General features: G+C 38.8%; 1 protein-coding gene across 2 annotated transcripts in view; it reads right to left on the bottom strand.

Annotated features, from left to right (window-relative positions):
* Positions 1 to 21,595, bottom strand: part of ROCK2 (Rho associated coiled-coil containing protein kinase 2) — a 110,657-nt gene that overhangs the window by 42,331 nt on the left and 46,731 nt on the right. For both annotated transcript variants that reach the window (XM_081342753.1, XM_081342754.1), the window contains exons 4-8: positions 20,158 to 20,295; positions 17,857 to 18,117; positions 8,019 to 8,163; positions 2,619 to 2,757; positions 960 to 1,051 (exon numbers count right to left, since the gene is read on the bottom strand). In XM_081342753.1, the coding sequence (XP_081198879.1) occupies positions 960 to 1,051; positions 2,619 to 2,757; positions 8,019 to 8,163; positions 17,857 to 18,117; positions 20,158 to 20,295 (775 nt within the window). The remainder of the gene's footprint in view (positions 1 to 959; positions 1,052 to 2,618; positions 2,758 to 8,018; positions 8,164 to 17,856; positions 18,118 to 20,157; positions 20,296 to 21,595) is intronic.

Raw genomic sequence — 21,595 nt, 5'->3', positions numbered from 1 at the left:
TACAAAGCTGACACAATAGAGGTGTAATTCCAAAAAGAATAATTGTATGCAAGATAAAGTATGTAAGAGATTTAAGTTTCATTTAGGCTCCTGTAATCTTTCCCTTTCAAAAAGCTTTCAAGTTGAAAGTTGGCTGCTTTATCCCAAAGGTGTTTTTCCAAAAGGCAACTGGACTTTCTTTACTTTTGTCCCAAAGGTGCTTTTCTAGTTGCTTTTTTTGGACTTCACTTCAAGAAAGTTACCTTTTGGAAAAGCACCTTTAAACCATCCATGATATGGGTGATTTGAGAATCTACATAGACATTTGTTGCTTTAAGAATGAGACACATCACAATAGACTATGAAAACGAAAAACTTCATAAAGAACCAAATAGCTGCATCATAGATTGTCTCTCTCCCTGAACCACAGGGATATTAAGATGGTCCGCAATAAATTTGGAAATCTCCTAATTTTTTATTTATGAGTTAGTACATTCCAGGGTCTCCACCTTTATAATCACCCACCACTCCATCCCTAGTCTCTTCTACAATCCAACTCTTCTTTAAGCACAGAGAACATGGGAGTATTTATGGGTCTTCTCCTACCTCATAAAGGGAAGGCCTCTGAATGTAAGGGAAAAGCCTGCCCTTTCAAGTGCATAAGACTGTTAGAAAGGAGATTTCCTTTAAATGAAAATATTTACTCCAAGAAATATGGAAAAAAACAACAAAACACTGAAGCTGACTTTAGGAGCATTTTAGCAACTTTCAATCTAGAAACTTTACTTTGGGATTTAGCTGGGGAGAAAAATGTAAGTAATCGTAAACCTTTTACATTTGCAGAAAAGTATAATTAAAAAAAAACTAATGTTTTTACACAGTAAATATCTTACATTATAAATCCACATTAAACTAGTTTAGACGCACACACATGCACACACAAGGAAAAGGCATTTTTTTAAATTTTAAAAGGTACTTACTGTCTCGAATGTTATTCCAATCCCACTGATCATTCTTAAAGAATAGATGAGATTTAATTTCTTCGACTCCACTCCTCCCTAGCCGCACCTCCCTAAACATGGCAATTAAGTCAAATTTTATTATAAGAGCTACAATTTTCTGTTCTGAAGCAACCTATTCACAGATTTTATTTCAATGCCACAGTTGCCTAAATGCCTAAATTAAGCGATAATTTTTAACTGTTCATTAACATTAACACTGGAACCTGAATCTTCCCAGTGCATTTGCTACTAGATTTCTCAATACTTTCACATATATAGGATGAAATAACTGGAATTCTCAATATGCCACGTGTGGAGTAAGACATAATTCCAACTGCACTCAGTAGAAAAGGAATGCTGGAAAAAGCTCTTTTTTTAAAAAAAAATATCCTACAAGTTTGCCAAACCACAGTGCAAATATTTCAACATAAGTGACAGAAGACCTGGCTTCCTAACACAGAAAGTTATTCAAACTTTACTGAAATAAGTATTTCAAAGATCACATCCTTTAAACTCACCCATACACATATTCATATTTTCCTCAACAATGTATAATGGAATCATTATGTAAGCAGCAAACTCATTTCTTTTTAACATAACATTTCTGTGTTCCTTAACTTCACCTAAGGAAATACTTGTCTATCAAAATTAGTCACATAACTAATAATAAGTATTACCTTGGTGACAAACATACATACACACACGCATACACACAAACGTATAAACATACACAAACAGGCCTACATCATAGCAGAAAGGAATATAAACTCAAGAGTCATTCTCTTTAAAACTTCAAAATATTTTGGCATGTATTTTTTTTACTCTTTGCCCTCACATGGGAACAGAAAGTTAAACAAAATGAAGGTCTTAAACTGCAGGTTTAAGTACAATAATTGGCTTGCAGTAATATGTGTAATTTCCACCAGTTCACATAGCCCTCAAGAGAATCAAGAAAATCAGGGTCATTAAACTGATTTTGAATATTAATAATAGTTAAGACACAAGTTGAAGGAAATCAATTTTGCTTACATTACCAATATTTAAACTTGGTTTGAGTGGTGAGGACAAGTAGGAGACAGCCTCTAGCACTAGGGGTGTCAAACTGCCGGCCCGCGGGCTGGATGTGTCATGGTGAAACCGCACCCACCCCATTGCCGGCAATGGAAAAAAGGTCGTGATACGTTGCGACACATCACATGACGTTGCGAGTTTGACACTCCTGCTCTAGTACAAACAAGTAAGATGTATGTCTGATGGGAGATTATGGCCAATGGGGTTCTTTTTTACCTAAAATCTTTCCAAATTCAGTGACATATTTATAAGCTGGTAAACCTGATTATGATTCTGTATGACTCCTAAGAAAACCTGATAAGTGCTTCGTAGGAGTAAAGGACCTCTCCTAACCATGAGGGCTTGATCTCATGGAATTTCTCTTAATTAAGCTAAGTTGAAATTACTGCCTGAAATAATGACAAATTTTAAAATTTAAGGTAGATTTTGTCTACAAATGGAATCTCAAAGATTGTATTCATAGATTGTATCAGTGAGATCTCCTAAATGCCGGTTCGGACAGAATAGTTTTCAATAACACTAAATCAATAAATCCACCCTAATAAGGAAAAAAATATGTTTGCAAACCTGTCTGTCAAAAAAGCACAGATAAGGTCCTTTGCTTGCTTTGAAATTTCTACATCTTCTGGGAAAAGCAGTGAGTTCTTATGATCCATTATTTTACTGTATGTTCCCACCAACGAATCAGCATAAAACGGAGTATCTCCTAAAAAGTCAAAATGTACAGACATTATTGTTCCAGTTGAATCGTAAAGAGTAACATAGCATTTAAGATGGTAAATTGAGCATCCAACCCTTAAAGATTCAAAACAAAAACTTGCTGGTTTTTCCCCCCAGATTTGAATTGGACCTCTATAATCTTCTTCCTCCCCTGCCTCTGCCAAGAATAAGTGACGTTTCCCTTCTCTTTTAAAAATTAAGTAGAAAAATGTCTGGAAAGCTCATAGTTTATACAGCTCCTATTTCAACAACACCAGAATCAAATTATGGTTTACAATCCTGGTTTGTTCAAAACTATAAGTTGAAATTAAATGTTTTGTTGGTCACATATCACAATGGTAGTTCTCCTTTTTTCCTTCCACCCAAAATACCCGTAATGTCCTTTGGAAAAGCAGATCTTGTAGAGGCATTGGAAAAAAAGAAAAAGAGGGGGGGAAAAGCATTCCATTCTATCAACAGAAACTGGTCCTCTTCAAGCAATGTATCATTAAGGTTCCAAGCTGTATTCCTGAGTCTGGGCATATGGAGAAATCCTGCTTAGTTTTAGATCAGAAATTGTTTTTGAAACTGACTATTTTACTTGTTCAAGAGGAGATGGGGGAAGAAGCTGCAAGCTCTAGCTTCATGAAAACTGTACAGCCTTCCTTAACCCTAAACAAGATTTATCTTTTGCTGAAACTCACATGACAATTGTTTCTAGTATGCATAAATTGCATTTCCCCATGCTTCAAAACAATGACTCTCACTGTATACAACATTCCTTATATTGGTTTATGTATTTCATTACAGTATCACTAACTTTTATACCAATGTTTAAAGAAAATATGTTACATCATAGACAGAGAAGAGAATTTGTCAAGGTTGAATCGCTAAGATGCCTGCTAACTTCTATCGCCACTCAACTTGCCATAGAAATAGGGAGGAGGGGGTAGAAAGCAGCGTGAGGAAGTGGGATTCTAAGAAGCTGAGAATGGAGAACTTGCTATTATGAATCTTCTGTCTCAAGAAGTGCTTAGTGGGACAGATTGTGCAGTTTGTCTATGGGTATCTATAAGAATTCTTAAATTAAGCAACAATTGTTTAAAAATTTTCCCACCATATCAACAAAGGCATTTTCCACATCCAGAAAAATCACTGCTAACTTCAGTTTTTCTGAATATATACTTGGAATTACAATTAACAGTCTCATATTACTAGATACTTCTAAAAACAATGACGTATAATTAAAGGTAATATCATATATAATGCATGAGCCATTCTAAAATCTGAAAGGTATTGGTATAATCAATATATAACACCAATGAATAAGATAACCATCTGGGCCGAAGGTTCTTATTTACACCGATTTAATGGTGTCAAATATTTGTCAGTGAGATAAAGGGGAAACTAAGTCGTGTATAATCTTGAGATATAATATATTAAAAAATTAATTAATTTGATTCAGGATTAAATGTATCATAATATTATACAATCAAGAATTTAAATAGCTTGTTGATTTACTGAGTCATAACCACTATCTATCTTAAACTGGACATCCTACATAGGAAATGTACTTATATTACTGCAATGGTTTGAATCAGTAATTCACCAGCTTTTTTTAATCTCATTGTCAATATCTGTTCAGTGAATATTCTGCTTTGATAAAGTTCCTGTTTATCACTCATAGATGCTTTATATATCCTAGTGCAGGGGTAGGCAACCTTGGCTCTTTTATGACTCATGGACTTCAACTCCCAAAATTCCTAAGCCAGCATATCTGGCTCAGGAATTCTGGGAATTGAAGTCCATGAGTCATAAAAGAGCCAAGGTTGCCTACCCATGTCCTAGTGAAAGCCATCTTTTGTGATGAGCCAGGGTGGTGCAGTACTGCAAGAGTACTTCTGCTGATTGCCGGCTGCCAGCAATTTGGCAGTTCGATTCTCACCGGCTCAAGGTTGACTCAGCCTTCTATCTTTCCAAGGTCGGTAAAACGAGGATCCAGATTGTTGGGGTCGATATGCTGATTCTGTAAACCACTTAGAGAGGGTTGTAAAGTGCTGCGAAGCGGTATATAAGTCTAAGGGCTATTGCTATCTTTCATACAGAATAACAGAGTTGAAAGGGACTTTCGAGGTTTTATAGTCTAGCCCCCTGCAGAAAACCCGCCTATTCTATCTCTAAGCCCTATACATATTAAAAGTTTCTTTACCTTTTCCACCATTCTAATCTTTTGATTTTCCATGAAGCATAAACTATAATACAATATGCATTAAAAATATGCTATTCAGGATGTAGAATGTCTACTTATTTAAAAAAACACCTGTTCAAATTTTTGCAGAAAGTCTGTTTGTAGCATGCCTTCACATTTTTGTTGTACCTTTTAAAGATCATGGGCTCTTTTATAAAGACAATAAAGAAATACTTAAATACCATCAATAAAAAGGGGACAATACTTCCTATAGTAACTGTTAGTTTTACTCAAGCACTGTCTGAGGTTGCTATCAAACCTATATTACATATATATTAATACAATCCTCTAGAATACTAGAAAACAAACTAGCTTAGAATAATTCTAATGTGAAACTTTAAAAAGGTATAATCTTCTTGCAAAGGATTTAAAAGTTGTGATACATCGTGTCAAATAGTTCATAGATATTCTAGAACAGACTGTTCTGAACCAGCCAACTACCGGCCTTGTAATAAGGCAAACCCCTGTTCAAGCAGTAGAGACTGGAGAGCGTCTGAGGTTGCAAAGCGTCTGCCAAGTTTAATTCACAAGCAAAACAACAGAACAAGAAACACAGGAACTTGAATCCTCAAGCGGAAGGGTTGCTTTCAGCAACCAGCCCCTCCCCAAACACTCCTTTTATTTAGAGTTCAGGGCGTGGTCTCCCTGTGCCTCCTCCCGAGGAGTCCCACAGCCTTTCTTTGTTTGTTCCTGCTCGACTGCCTCCTGCGTCGGGCGTCCTTGAACAGGGCCAGCTGTGGGTCATCATCCTCCGCACTATCGGGCTCACGCAGCTGAGAAGAGGGCCCCGGCTGAGGGCTCTGCGAAGCCTCCAAGCCATCATCAGCCGGTTCGTCTTCCACACCCTCCTCCTCCCCCTCATCTGAGTCATCCGATACATCTGAACCGGCTGCCGGACCCACCGGCTGGCCCTGAGTCATAACACAGACATGTCAAACTCGCAACGTCACATGACATTGAGCAACGTATCGAGACAGTTTTTTTTGTTTTTGTTTTTAATCCTATTTATATCCCGCCCTTCTCCAAAGACTCAGGGCGGCTTACAACCTAAAGCACAAATCAATGTGCTTAGCAATAGCCTTCATTCTATGTATATGCCTGCTTATTAGGGCTTTTGCCCCCCCAAGCGGCCATTGCCATTGCCCGCAATGGGGTGGGCATGGCTTCCGGATGATGCGTCTGGCCCACGGGCCAGCAGTTTAACACCCCTGTTCTAGAAGCATCCTTAAAACAGGAGTGTTTTCTGAAATGTGTAAATTAATTTTTTTTTACCATTTTACCAAGAGCCTTGGTGGAGCAGTGGGCTAATGCCTCCTTAAGTAACACCAGCTGCCTGCAATTATTGCAGGTTCGCATCCCACCAGGCTCAAGGTTGACTCAGCCTTCCATCCTTCCGAGGTAGGTAAAATGAGGACCCAGATTGTTGGGGGCAATAAGCTGACTTTGTAATAATGCCGCTTGGGGTGTGTGTGAAAGCCCTAATAAGCAGGCATATACATAGAATGAAGGCTACTGCTAAGCTTGTAAGCCGCCCTGAGTCTTCGGAGAAGGGCGGGATATAAATGGAATTAAAATTAAAAAAAATAAAAAAAAATTTAGGATTCATCCTTTCGTATTTTGCCTGCCCTTCTCTTTCCTTATTCAACATACAAGTTTGAAATATTTAGAAAAAAATAGATTGTAATGAAATCTATTCCAATTTATTTATTTTATTTATTTAATTAAATTTTTATACCGCCCTTCTCCCGAAGGACTCAGGGCAGCTCATTTAATAAAATAACCTAATAAAAAGATACCCAAAACATGTATCTAAATTTCATAAATAAAAACTACATCTGAAAAGTTCCTGGTAGTAGAACCATTATAATGATTATTAAATTATTATTAAAGCACCTCCAGCACTAGTATTTAAAGCAATTTTCTGAAACATTTATTTCTTGCTCTACTATAAATTCTGAACACTTGTTATTCAAAGATACTCCACTCCTAATTTTTGACCAACCACCCCCTAATAATTTTCTTCCTGTTGAGAAAGAATGGGACTTCCTTTTAATTCAAAGGGGCCCACTTGCCATGACAAATGTAGATTATGGAATCACCACTCCCCTTCTATTTTAGGACTAGGTTTTTGGACCAAGTGAAATAGTAATCCTGATAAGTAGCTTCAATTTCAAAATTATGCAATGGCTGTAGAGATCAAAACCTTAGATATACATTTTTCCATCAGATCTGCTATAGGCTGCAAATATAATGTTTAGCTAATATAATACATAGAGAAGAAACAGTGTTTTTCTCTTCCCCCCCCCCGTGTGTGTGTGTGTGTGTGTGTGTGTGTGTGTGTGTGTGTGTGTGTAATTGCTATATAAACCCTGCAGTCAGATAATCTCATCCTGAAGATCTTTGTTTTCAAAACATTTGCCATTTCTATGAAAAGTTGTTATCCGGAATTTTTAAGCTGAGTAATTATTTCATCAGCCTTTTCGGCTCCATTTTTTTAATCTAAAACATCAAATGTCTGACTTAAAAAGCTCTAATTTCTCCTTTCAATTATTTTAACAAGGATTTTATAGGCATAAACCCGTCATTATAAAACTTATATATAATCAGAAAGACCTTTTAAACTGGTGAGAAGCCTATTTTTGTTTTCTTTCCTTTTGGATTTGGGTTGTAGAGTCCAAAAAATAAAACTGCTTTTCCTTAACTAAGAAATAATTAAAGTTGTAAATTCAGAATGTGGCCATGCCAAGTAGAAGCCCCAATTTTCCATGATATTTAGGGAAGGTCATTTTATAACAATCTAAAAAGCACTATTAAAAATCAGATTCATTTTGGGACCAGTATCATTAGCAGCAAGAGCATGTGAGCATACATACAAACATGTGCGCGTGCACACACCCTCACACCTTCACAAATAGAGCAAATCTATATTATATATTTGCAGCAATTACATCACCAGAGCATATTAAGTACTATCAAGACAAACATCTATATAGAAGCAAAGGGGGAGAAACACTACTTACCAACAAGCATTTCAAACAGAAAAACTCCGACAGACCACCAATCACATTCCCGTCCATAGCATCCATCACCACCTTGTGATTTTAATACTTCAGGTGATATATAATCTGGTGTTCCAACAGCTGTATCACAACGCACCATGCCAGTCTATTCAACCACATAAACAATGACAATTAAACAGTTAGATATGATAGTTAACGGTAAGCACAACGGTTTTCCCCCCCACTTTAATCATACTATTTTTTCCAAACTACCAATATGCCTTGTGCTTCTTTTTCATGAAGCTTAAGGCCTCAGTATAAAGAAGTCTTGTTCAATGAAGTGAAGGAGTTAAGCTTAAAGTTAAACAAAGTCAGACAAAGTAAACAAAAGCTGAGAATGTATGCTCTGTCCAGTTAATGGCTCACAGAATCAACTGGTTTGCAGTAAATTTCAAGAGAGTTTTTGGAGCTGCTCCTAAACAACAGAAAACAATATAGTCACACCTCAATTTAGAGTAACTCGGGGACTGAAAACATTCCAGTTATGAAATATAGCCCAGATAAATGTATAAAGCAAGCATATTTTTCTGATAGCGTATCTACTAAATTGTACTACTAATAGTAAGCTGTAGTGCAATAAAAGCTGTGATGCAGAAGTTCCAGGTCCAATTCTTTTATCTATTTGCCTGCTCGTTATCTGTGATATTTAACACTAAAAAAAGTAACCAGTTATTAGCAGTGATCCACCCTGAAAGAAATATATATATTAAAGACTGATAATTACAAGTCATGTGCAACTGTTGCTTTGGACGTTATTAAGACACAAGAATTACATAAAATCAGATTTGTTCGTTGCTTCCACACTAGAACAATTAAAAACCACATTAATTCATAACTCAGAACTGTCCAAATCAACCTCTGTCTGCATCTGTCCTTGAAGAATATTTGGAAGCTTCAGATGGTGCAAAATGTGGTGGCATGGGCAGTTCATTTAGCACATCATACCTCTGCTTTATGAACTGCATTATTACCATTATGCTTCTGGGTACAATTAAAGGAGCGATTGCTTACTTTTACAATTCTTCAAGGCCTGGGGTCAGATTACTTAAAGGGCCATCTCTCCTCAGGTATATACAACAGCAGGAGAGGCATGCTCTGGGTCCCATTTGTGAAAGAGTGCCATCTAACCGTACCTAGAAGAGGGCCTTTTCTGCCATGGTTCCCACCCTTTGGAACACAATCCCTTTTTGAGATCAGAATTGTTCCAATCCTATTGGCTTAAGCAAGGCCTTAAAAACCTTGGCTCTACCATTAAGCCTGGATCTCTAATAGTCTGGGTGCATCCGTTTGTGGTAGTCCTTGATATACAACCACAATGGAGACTGACCATTATTTATTTATTTATTTAATTAAATTTTTATACCGCCCTTCTCCCGAAGGACTCAGGGCGGTGAACAGGGCGTATCTTAAAACTACAAAAGTACAAAAGTTAAAAAAGAATTAAATTATTGCCCACAATAAAAACAATAAAAAATATATAAATATTAAAACCCTAAGTAATTCCCCATCAGGCCAGGCCAGCTTGTTCAAATAAATGGGTCTTTAACCCGCGCCGGAAGGAGCGGAGATCCGGTGCCATCCGGAGCTCAACCGGCAGCTGATTCCACAAAGCCGGAGCGCCCACAGAGAAGGCCCTCCCCCTGGGGGCCACCAGCCGACATTCTCTGACCGGAGGCACCCTGAGGAGGCCCTCTCTGTGGGAACGCACGGGGCGGAGGGGGGTCGACGCCGGCAGCAGGTGGTCCCCGAGGTATTCCGGACCCATGCCATGTAAGGACTTAAAAACCATCACTAAGACCTTGAACCTCACCCGGAAGACAACTGGTAACCAATGCAGCTCGCGGAGCAAAGGTGTAACATGGGAGTACCGGGAAACTCCCAAGACAACTCTCGCGGCCGCATTCTGTACCAGTTGGAGCCTCCGAGTGGTCTTCAAGGGAAGCCCATGTTATGGTCGTATGTCATAACAGTAGTAAACGGGTTGATTATGTGACCCACCCACTATTGTGACCTTTTTTGTGGCAGTCGTTAAGCCAACGAAGTTTTGCTATGGGTGCAGTTTTATGTAAATGTGGCCATGTTGCCAATATCTGAAGTTCGGTCATGTAACTGGAGAGGTGGCATGACTATTGGTTTTTGAATATAGGACAAAACTCCCTCTTTTCAGGTTGATCATAACTCAAGGAATACCTGTACTGATGGTGGAACACTATGAATTTCCTGGTTTATATTTTTTATTATTTCCCCTTCAAATTATGTGATAACCCTTGATGATAGGATAGGATAGGATAGGATAGGATAGGATAGGATAGGATAGGATAGGATAGGATAGGATAGGATAGGATAGGATAGGATAGGATAGGATAGGATAGGATAGGATAACCAAGTTGGAAGGAACCTTGGAGGTCTTCTAGTGTCCAACCTCCTGCTCAGGCAGGAAACCCTGTACCATTTCAGACAAATGGTTGTCCAGTATCTTCTTAAAAACTTCCAGTTGGAGCATCCACAGCTTCTGGAGGCAGGTTGTTCCACTGGTTAATTGTTCTAACTCTCAGGAAATATGTTCTTAGTGTTTAGTTGCTTCTTTCCTTGATTAGTTTCCATCCATTGCTTCACAAATCTTTGCATCACTTTCCTCAATAAATTAATGGTCACATTTTTCCTTATTTGTTTAATTGGGTTCTATTTATAGGTAGTCTTTTGACTTACTTCGTTCAGTGACCTAAGTTACAACGGCACTAAAATAGTGACTAATGACCATTTTTCGCACTTACAACCATTGCAGCATCCCCACAATCATGTGATCAAAACTTCAGATGCTTGGCAACTGGTTCATATTTACGACAGTTGCACCTTTGGTGACTTTCTAACAAGCAAAGTCAATGGGGAAGCCAGATTTTGTTTTTAATCCCATTTATATCCCGCCCTTCTCCAAAGACTCAGGGCGGCTTACAATTTTAAGCACAAACCAATGTGCTTAGCAATAGCCTTCATTCTATGTATATGCCTGCTTATTTAGGGCTTTCGCCCCCCCCCCCCAAGCGGCATTATTACAAAGTCAGCTTATTGCCCCCAACAATCTGGGTCCTCATTTTACCTACCTCGGAAGGATGGAAGGCTGAGTCAACCTTGAGCCTGGTGAGATGCGAACCTGCACTAATTGCAGGCAGCTGGTGTTACTTAAGGAGGCATTAGCCCACTGCTCCACCAAGGCTCTTAACAATCACTTAACAATCGTGTTACTAACTTAACAACTGCAGTGATTCACTTAACAACTGTGGCAAGAAAGGCTGTAAAATGGGGCAAGACTCACTTAAGAACAGTCTTGCTTAACAATAGAAATCTTGGGCTCCCTCCGTTGTGGCCATTACATGGACTACCTGTATCTAGTTTTAGGATTTGTGTGGAGAACAGACCACATTTTAATCTACATTTATGCAGAAATATTGAAAATTCAAAAAGGTTCACAAACCTCTAAGCACCACTGTAAATAAATCATAATTAACAGATTGGAAATTCTGATTGCCTTAACATTACTGGAAGAAGTTATTCAAATAATTTAAGCTCTTTACAACGACTTCATGCAGACAGAAGCCTGAAGGTTAAATGCTACCCTCCCTTTCTTCATATCCAGAAAGGTTAGACATAAGATTCTTTTGTGTCTGATACTAATTAAAAGCCACTTTAAAATATGATTAATTTTAGTATACTTAACTATAAACCTTATTTAAGAAGCTATGCTGTATTTATAATACATAAAATACATAAAATATTTTCTAACCAAAATTCTTAAAACAACAATAACATTTCTCCCCCCCGCCCCCGACTGGGGATACATTTTCATTTTAAAAAGACTTCAAGAGTTCAAAAAGCATGTTATAGCTATATAATTTCACTGGGAGTCAGGCATGTCAATTATTAGTTAGTTTTTTCACCTGTAAGGGTTAAAGTGTGACAAATTCCTTGTGTGGTTAAGCACACTAATTTTACAACCATATAACTGGGCACCGAAACTTGCTTCTATATTTCAACAGCAGAATCTGGAGATGTTCTAAGGCAGAGAGAGAGACTCAAATGGAGTCCACAGATTTGTAAAGCAGGTCTGGGCATCACAAAATGTTAGTTGCCCTCCCCCCCACACACACGTCTTTCAATAGCATCCTCCTCCTCCTCCTCTCCAGAGGAGAAAATGCAGCTAAAGGCTCTGCGTCTCATTATTTCAGAAAGCTAAGACTCAAGAGCCTCTGGTATTTTCTCCTCCAGAGAGCAGAAGTACGCTAACAAAAGAGATGGATTCTGAAAGGCTCTGAGCCTCAGGGGACTTTAGAATAGAATAGAATAGAATAGAATAGAATAGAATAGAATAGAATAGAATAGAATAGAATAGAATAGAATAGAATAGAATAGAATAGAATAGAATAGAATAGAATAGAATAGAATAGAATAGAATAGAATAGAAATCTAGAAGGGACATTGGAGGTCTTCTAGTCCAGCTCCCTGCTCAAGCAGGAAGACCTATACTGTCTCAGACAAGTGTCTAGCCCAGACATGTCAAACACAAGGCCCGGGGGCCAGATCCGGCCCGCCAAGTGGTTTCATGCGGCCCGCGAAGCCATCCTGGAAACAGTGAGGGAACGGCCCCCACTGTCTTGGCCCTGGCCCAGAGACCCTCCTCCTGCCAGAGACCCTCAGATCTGTCCCACTCCTGCCCAGGCCCCCACTAAACAAGTGTCAATTCTGTATGTTTTACTTTTCATCTAGAAAATAAAGAACTGTATCATGGAACAGCCTACATAACAGAGCCAAAGGAAATGATATAATGTATTCTGTTAGAGGCAGAGGGACTGCTTACATTTCTATCAATACATTAACCATAATTTAGTTTAAAAGTTTAAAATAAGCTTGCAGAAAGAGGATCTTCTCAAATTAGGACTGACCAATTAAATGTCCATTGTACAAGTATCCTTGACTATTATTTTCAACCTGCTTTAGCAGTATTTTTTTTAATAAACCAGTAACTGTACTAGTCATGAAGTTTTTATGTCGTGTACTTAGTTCATTTCAAAATCAGTATAAAAATAATTTTTCCTCCTAAATTTTAATGGATGCATACTGCTCTCTGATCTGTGGAATCATAACTTCCTTTTAACAAGGTTGGTGATAAAGAACTATTAAATATATAAAATGTCTGAAGCGTTTATTGGAGATTAAACAACCTATTACTCACTGGGTCATTGTTTCAGAGATCTTTCCTTCCCAGATTCCTCAATGCCTTCAACAATGGCAGAGATTTTTAATGTACATGAAAAGTACTTCAAAAAATTCATGGAAATATTCAGAGGTGCATTTGCCTTGAAAGTAGTCCATGTTGAAATGTATAGTGCAGTCAAACATCAGGAGTTGACCACAGAAAATGTTTTATGATATTTTCCAATGTGACATTTTATATCATGTTTTATAAAATTTTACTGTGTGAAATGTTTTATTCCACAGGGCTGCCCTACAAAGCACAATTTCACCCAGCTGAACATTATACACAGAGAACTATGGGATATTAAAATTTAATGCATTCTCTCCTAGGACAGGAAATGTTTTCACAGTTGATAGACATATTTCTGGCAACCTAGATATACACAAAACCCAAAGGATGGGATTTCTGCTGATTTGAAGGGGGAGGTGTTCATATTTTTAGATCTGTTAAGCCTTTCCAAGTTTATGACTGTTCAATTTCCTCCCCCCCCCCAAAATGGCATGATTAAATATTTTAATAATTTATAAAAGCAAAAAGGGAAAGAAAAATCCATCCATTGTATAAAGTTCCCCGATTGCAATAGAACAATGATAACTACAAATCAAAACTTACATCTTCTACTCTACCATAATAAGAATTTTTTTTTATTCCAAAAAGACCTATTTGGTTAATTTTAAAATAAACCGAAAAGCCACTAGGGGATGCTTCTGAGTAGGAAATACATGACAGATACTGCTTTTATTAATCAACAAGCATTTGTCTATGTATATTTTTCAATACCCTTTCTCAACCTGTTGTTCTTCCACACATACATGTAAGAACCTTGATAAAAAGATCATATCCATTCCACAGGAAGAAATCACGGATTGAAGAGAATTCTGAAAAGCAGAGCAGATAACCACAGGGGAATGAAGAGCTAGCAAACAGACCAGCTCTTCGATAATTCCTCTCTGAGTAAGGAAAGGACCTGAAATCGCCCACAAGTACTTCAGACAGCTGCTCATGGCAACTGCCTATTTAAGATGAATTTAAGAGCTCTGGAGACAAGGGAACAACTTCCTTTTCTAATCAGCTATTAGAAAGCTTTGAACGATCTCTGTTATTATTTTAGTGCTAGTTGTTAAAATATCCATTACATTATTTTCACATAAGGGCTCAATGAGCTGACAAATTTGGGATTCTGGCATAGTAACAAAAAATATTTTCTCTTACTTACAGGTGAGAGTTTGCTCTATGAGAAATGTGTTATTGTTGTTTTAATCATCATGAGCAGCAATAACTGTTTCCCCTTAAGTCAGTGGCCCCCAACCTTTTGGGCACCAAGGACCGGTTCCGTGGAGAAAAGACTTTCCACGGACCGGAGGAGGCGTGGTTTCCCCTGCTGCCTCCATCCTGCACAGATGGGGCTTCGCCTGTTTGCGCATGCTGGTTGCTGGCATGCCATGGCCCAGTACCAGTCCACAGACCAGGGGCTGAGGACCCCTGTCTTCAAGTTATTGCTGCCTGTAAAATACAACTGGGCATGAGCATGGGAAATGATGTGTGTATCAATCCTTTTAAAGTGCCCACAGTACACAAACTATTGATTTAGAGTTAATGCACCCACTCTTTAGTTTGATAAACTCCACCTGATGAGGTTAAGATATTCTTACTAAATAACCAATACTCAGGTGTTTTGAAGGCCGTAGCAAAAATTCTATTTGTAGCTTTAGCTTGTAAGAACCATTTGGACCTTTGTATGCAGTTTTAACTTCATAGGAATTCTCAAATAAATAGAATGCTGGATTTTTTAAATTCTATGACTTAGTATTGGAGGGTAAATAAATATTTTTAAAAACATATTCATAATGATTCAATCAAAATACCATTCTAATTAATTAGTGCTACAAAAAATTTAGTGACCACTAAAGTGGTTTGTATCTTTTTGTGACAGCTAGTACTCTTCCTACATTTTGCAGTCCAAATATGGTAGTCCTAAATTAACTGGTGAGGCTCTCATGTTAAATGTTCCTAAATGTGGAACTAATAAAATTGAACAGAATATAAAAAAAAGGGAATTTCCACTTCAGCTCCATACTGAATGTCATCTTAGCTTTATCATCCTAGCAGCTTCTCTAAACTCACCCTGATTTGTGTTCTTGTAGGAATACATTTAAAAGTCTCACTGCCTGGCCAATTGTATTAATACAACTAAGGAAAGTGGGCAAGAAGGAAAGATGGGGCGGAATGGAAAAAACAAAGAAGAGACTGCTGCTGCCACAAACAATTTAGAAGGCAGAGACTCTACAACTCGCTCAAATGCTGGCAAACTATCCATCTCTGGTTTTTTCCATGAATAGAAATATATACGTAATATGAATATATGTCAAACGCTTGTTAACTATTTTTAGATTACCTTGCTAGGCCCCAAATATGGGACAAATCTTTATTTCCTGTGTCAGCCTAACCCAGACATGTCAAACACAAGGCCCGGGGGCCGGATCCGGCCCGCGAAGTGGTTTCATGCGGCCCATGAAGCCATCCTGGAAACAGTGAGGGAACGGCCCCTGCTGCCTTGGCTCTGGCCCAGAGACCCTCCTTCTGCCAGAGACCCTCAGATCTGTCCCACTCCTGCCCAGGCCCCCATAGGCACCCTTGATGCGAACGATGTAGAGCTGGCCACGCCCACCCAGTAGGCCATACGCACTCTAGCCACGCCCATCCAGTGGGCCACACCCACCCAAGCCACACCCACCCAGCCCCCTGAGGGCAACCGCAATGCTGATGTGGCCCTCAATGAAATTGAGTTTGACACCCCTGGCCTAACCTGAAGGCCATCGACAGGCAGTAGTCACACCGGTGACAGCTCATATATTTGTGTAAATTTAAATTGCTAACAATATGAATATATTTTTCCACATATATGGAGTGGCGGACATAAACCACCATTTCTATTCTACCAGCTGCCAAATAATTCATCCTCACTACACTCTGAGGTACGTTTGTATGGGAGAGAAATGACTGCCTTCAGTTATCCCCTAAATTTATAGGTGAGTAGACATTGCAATCTGCATCACTCTAACACAGGCATGTTAAACTCGTGACATCACGTGACGTCGCGCGACGTATCGGAGCTTTTCCCCCACTGCCAGCAATGGGGTGGGCGTGGTTTCCTGGTGACGCGTCTGGCCCGCGGGCCAGCAGTTTGACATCCCTGCGTCTAACTAACACATCTAGACTAAGATGTTAACTACTATACCACACTGGCTCTGAATATAATTTTTTAACCACTAGGGTTAATCATTTCAAACCATTTCAATGTGTGGGCAGAAAACTTGTTCAGTCAGGAGCATAAACCGTGGTTTCAAGGGCTACATATAATTTTTTTGTGCATTCTCCCCCTCCTCCTGCTTCCATCTCACTATACTGTAGAACTCCTTACATTTGACAGGTTCCTTCTGAAAAATAAGGAAAGCCTGAAAAACAGCTACAGATCAAACAATTCTGAAAGAAACCTAAGTCAGAAGTAGTGCTATGTGCGATCACTGGATCATCACAGAAATACTGCCTCTTCTCAATGTCATTATCCTTTAGGGTATTCTGAAAACTAGTAATAAAGAGAGCAGAGTATTTGATAAACCTTTCCTTACAATCAATACTGACAGCATAACAGTTAGAACTTTACAGCATGGTACACTAGAGCACAGCAACGTCTGCCTTCCTTAGAGAGATTAGGGTTACATGTCTATTACTTTTACTTTTTTACATTTTGTAATCCTGCCTTTATTGTTCTTATAAATAACTTAAGGCAGGGAACACGCCTAATACTTCTTTCTCTTCCTATTCTCCCCACAAAAACAAATCTGGAAGGCAGATTGGCCTGAGAGTGAGTGACTGGCCCAAATTCATCCAGCTAGTTTTTCATGCCTAAGGCAAAAACTATAACTCTCCATCTCCTGGCTTCTTCATCACTAGACCAAACTGGCTCTCTGGTTTTATAAACGTGAACCACAGAACTATGACCTAGCTCATCAACTTTATACATCTGTCCATCTACTTCTCTTTTAGTTTTCAAAATAGATGATTACATTATAATACACTTCAAATTTTCCAATCTCTCGAGAACAGGTGTGAGACTGAATCGATTTACAGTACAGAATGCTATTCCAAACCAGCAGTTCAATCTCAATTTTACAAAACAAACAAACAAATGGAATACTGAGCAAGTACCTTAAACCAACCCCCAAAATACATATTGTGTTAGAGACATACTCAAGAAACAGCAAAGTATAATTTTAATATAGAGAAGTTTAATTTACATACTGCACATAGAAGGCAACAGCTGAGAAACAGTTGCTTGGTTCAAGAAACCCAAGTTAATTCATGACAATAGTAAGCACTGAGTCACAAATCTTCATAGTAAGTATCTCAACCATTACACTATGTTCAATATTAACCATGACATAATTAAAATCCTTTCACTAATATTCATATGCTGCCCTATTACAATGAGGTTCTTTGGATGGTACACACTGTTTTTGAAACAGACACAATGACCCAGATACTTACGTCATCCATTTTCATACAAGTACCAAAATCTGCAAGCTTCAGATGTCCGTATTTATCCAAAAGCATATTATCAGGTTTCACATCTCTGTGTATCAAGCCCATGGAATGAATTGCATCGAGAGCAAGGACCACTTCAGCTGTGTAAAATTTGGCCCACTTCTCAGGCACATCATAATTGCTCATGAGGTTGACAAGATCACCACCTGGCATGTATTCCATTACCATGTATAGGTATCGGTCATCTTGAAAGGCACTAAAAAGCTGTTTCCAAAAGAAAGAACAATTCTAAAGACTGCCAACATGTTAAGCATTCAGCCAAATACACACGCTGAATGTTAAGCTTTTCCCCTTTAAGCTTCTAAAAAAACAGTTTTAATAAGGTATGCCCACTGTTATTAGATTTTAGGAGTTCCAAAATAATTTAGTTTAGTTCAATGAAATAAAGGTTTTACGTGCCATTAAACATTTCAGTATAGCATTATCAACGAGTTTCTTCCCTCTATGTCAAGGGTCAGCAACCTGAAACAGTGAAAGAGCCACTCAGAACCGGTTCCCTCACAAAAGGAAAAACTGGGAGCCGCAAAACAATGTGTGCACATGCGCATACATGCGCGCATGCGCAGAACAGGGTTTGACTGAAGAGTGGAGCCAAGGCGAGATATGCACCTACCCTGCATATTTGAATTGATTGGTTGAACTTTTTAAGTCCCACTTTTTTTGGGGGGGGGGGGGACTGCACATGGCAGAGGACTGGGAGCCGCAGGAGACGGCTGAAAGAGCCGCATGCGGCTCCAGAGCCACGGGTTGCAGACCTGTGCTCTATGTAAAGCAATAACTACATCTATCATTGCATAGGGTGGAAGGTTGACAGCCATTTTGAGAGTTATTATTGCATTTCTCCGAAAATAAGACCTACCTGAAAAATAAGCCCTAGGATTTTTACACGTGCGCCCAATATAAGACCTATCCCCAAAATAAGCCCTAAGACCCCACCCACTCCATTGCACCTGGTTGCATGAGGTGGGGCGAGGCACACGGGTAAAAATCAAGTTAGGGTGAGGATGGGGGGAGCTGCCCCACAAGTCTCACACCCACTTACTGTAGGACAGTTGCAGCTGGCCTCCCGCGCCCTGGCCATCAGAGTCCTTCGGAAAGGCCTCTGCAGCCAAGAAACGAGCTACGGATTGATATGTGCAATGGCCCCTGGCCTTCATTTCACTATCATAGGCCCTTCCTGAAGGCCTCTAATGGCGAAAAAGAGCCCCAGGGCAATGCGTGCGAGCGGCGGTGAGTAGCCGCAGAAGAAGTGGGCCGGCGAGACAAGGCAGATGTCAGGGCATGGGAGGTCTGGCTGCAGCAATCCTAAGGTAAGCGGGTAATACATCCCTCAAAGATAAGACCTGGTGCCTCTTTTGGAGGCAAAAAAAGTATAAGACCAGGTCTTATTTTTGGGGAAACACAGTAGATAAGAATCCATACTATAATTATAGCTTTCAGCATTAAGTTGTAATACAAGATTCTTGTATGTAGCAAAAATGTGAAAATTTCTGCTTGTCCCAAGCCTTATTTTCTACTTTCCTGAGTAAAAATGTCACTTCCCAATTGACTTTACTTGTCAGAAGGTTACAAAAGACTCCAGGACACTGAAACTAATAAATATGAGTCAGTTGCCAAACATCTGGATTTTGATCAGATGACCATGGAGATGCGGCAACAGGCCTAAGTGTGAAAAACAGTCGTAAGTCACTTTTTCAGTGCCACTGTAACTTTGAACGGTCACTATAAATGAACTGTTGTGAGTTGAGGACTACCTGCAATGGAAGGATTGTCTAGTGTACAGCAATGTATGCATTTTAAATCAAGGAATTATATAAACAGCATACTACCTATTCATATCAAATTCTAAAGGTATCAAATGCTGTCTGCAGTAGTATAAATCTTTCTATTCCCCATCATCCAGTCAGAGCTGACAAAGCTTCTTGGGTGAGAAGCGAAACGTCTTCAAAGAAAAACAAGAAAGTCCAGTTGCCTCGTGGAAAAGAATATTTGAGACAACTATGACCTGGATGACTGAGAATCTCCATAGACATCAAGTATCAAAACATAAAAATTGCTATTTCACTTATTTATATACTGCTCAAAAAAATAAAGGGAACACAAGATAAGACATCCTACTATTAAATACAGTACATTGTGTTGTTTAAGTGTTCCCTTTATTTTTTTTTGAGCAGTATATTTTCCCCATTTATTTACACTTCCCTTAAATTACCACCGAAATTTGTACACAAGAAATATTCATACCTGAACTACCCATGGACTGTTGGCAAAGGCCATTATATCTCTCTCTTCCCAGAAGAAAGCTGAATCTGACCTTTTGAGCATCTCAAATTTACTTAGCAGCTTCATGGCGTATGCTTTCTGCGTTATTTTATGGCGAACCTGTTAAAAAAGTAGTAAGTTTTTTAATAGCAGATTTTAAATAATACAGAAAGTTGGATATGGAGAATCAATAACAAATACCAAAGAACGGTTCTCTAAGCTTATCTGGATGCTGAAAGTCAACAGCTTTCAAGAAATAGAATTAAAGAGACCAGAAACCTGAAGGGTAGAACTCTTAGAAAGAAAGGATGATTAAATCATCAGCCAAAGTGACTCCACTTTTACAGGATGGTCAGCCATATACACACACCCTATTTCTTTTAAAAACAAAACAAAACAAAATAAATGTCCATGATGGACAATCAGCGTTGGTAGCATCATCAAGAAGTTGAGGACAGATGTTTTTGTGCCAGTTCCTTCCATCCCTCCCATAAGACGGAGAAAAGATGAGAGACAAAAAGACATTCTAGAAAAAAATCCCATTCTTCAAGCCATTTATTATAGAACCACTGAAATGTTTCACACCCTTCAATATTGCACATATATAACATTTATCATTCCTAAACACCAACAACTGTGTTGGCACCATCTTTAGAACAGAAACACTTCAGATGTTAATAGTCAGAATTTGGCTCTTTTCTATGACCAATTAAATTAAAGCCCCAAAACAGCTTCAATACATATGCATCTTTCGGACCCATTGTCAGAATCCATTTATATCATATTCATAAATGTATGTTTAAAACATTATTCCATGGATTCTGCCATCTCCCGAAGAGAAGAGAATGGATGTGTATTGAACCGGTATTAGGCATTTCAAAGGAAAGGAGAAGCCTTTTGAACTGGGGAAACAAAAGGGAGGGCTAGCATCTGGCTTGTGTCACGGAAGAGAGCAATAAACATGAAAGGTCCTAAGTTCCTTCTTCCCACGAGAGGGATGATACGAGATAAAGGATGGGGGACTGACCAAATGGGGCTAAGGGGGGTTAAACTGGGAACTCTATATAAGGGTTTAGTTCGTGGAATAATATTAAGTCCTGTCTCATTTCCTACAACCAAGCATGTCATAGTAAAGATTCTTTTTGGAATAGATTTGACTCCAAGAATTTTGTCTTCCTAAGACATGGTTTGGGGTGGGTCCTGACACCCATGATTAAAGCATGTGGTTCATTCTGAAGAATCCTAGCAATAACTGTAGTATTTATATCTCAAAAATCTGCTATGTCTAATAATATCACTATGATTTGTCAATCTTCTATATAAAAATATAAAAGAGCCTTGCTGAATTTGACCAGTCTTCTCTTGTCCAATAGTGTTTTTCCATATAGTAGTCAACAAAATGCCAACAGAAACTGCAAAA

This window comes from Vipera berus, assembly GCF_964194415.1.
Source record: "Vipera berus genome assembly, chromosome: 1".
Classification (NCBI taxonomy): domain Eukaryota; kingdom Metazoa; phylum Chordata; class Lepidosauria; order Squamata; family Viperidae; genus Vipera; species Vipera berus.
This window is presented reverse-complemented; position numbering and strand designations above follow the sequence as displayed.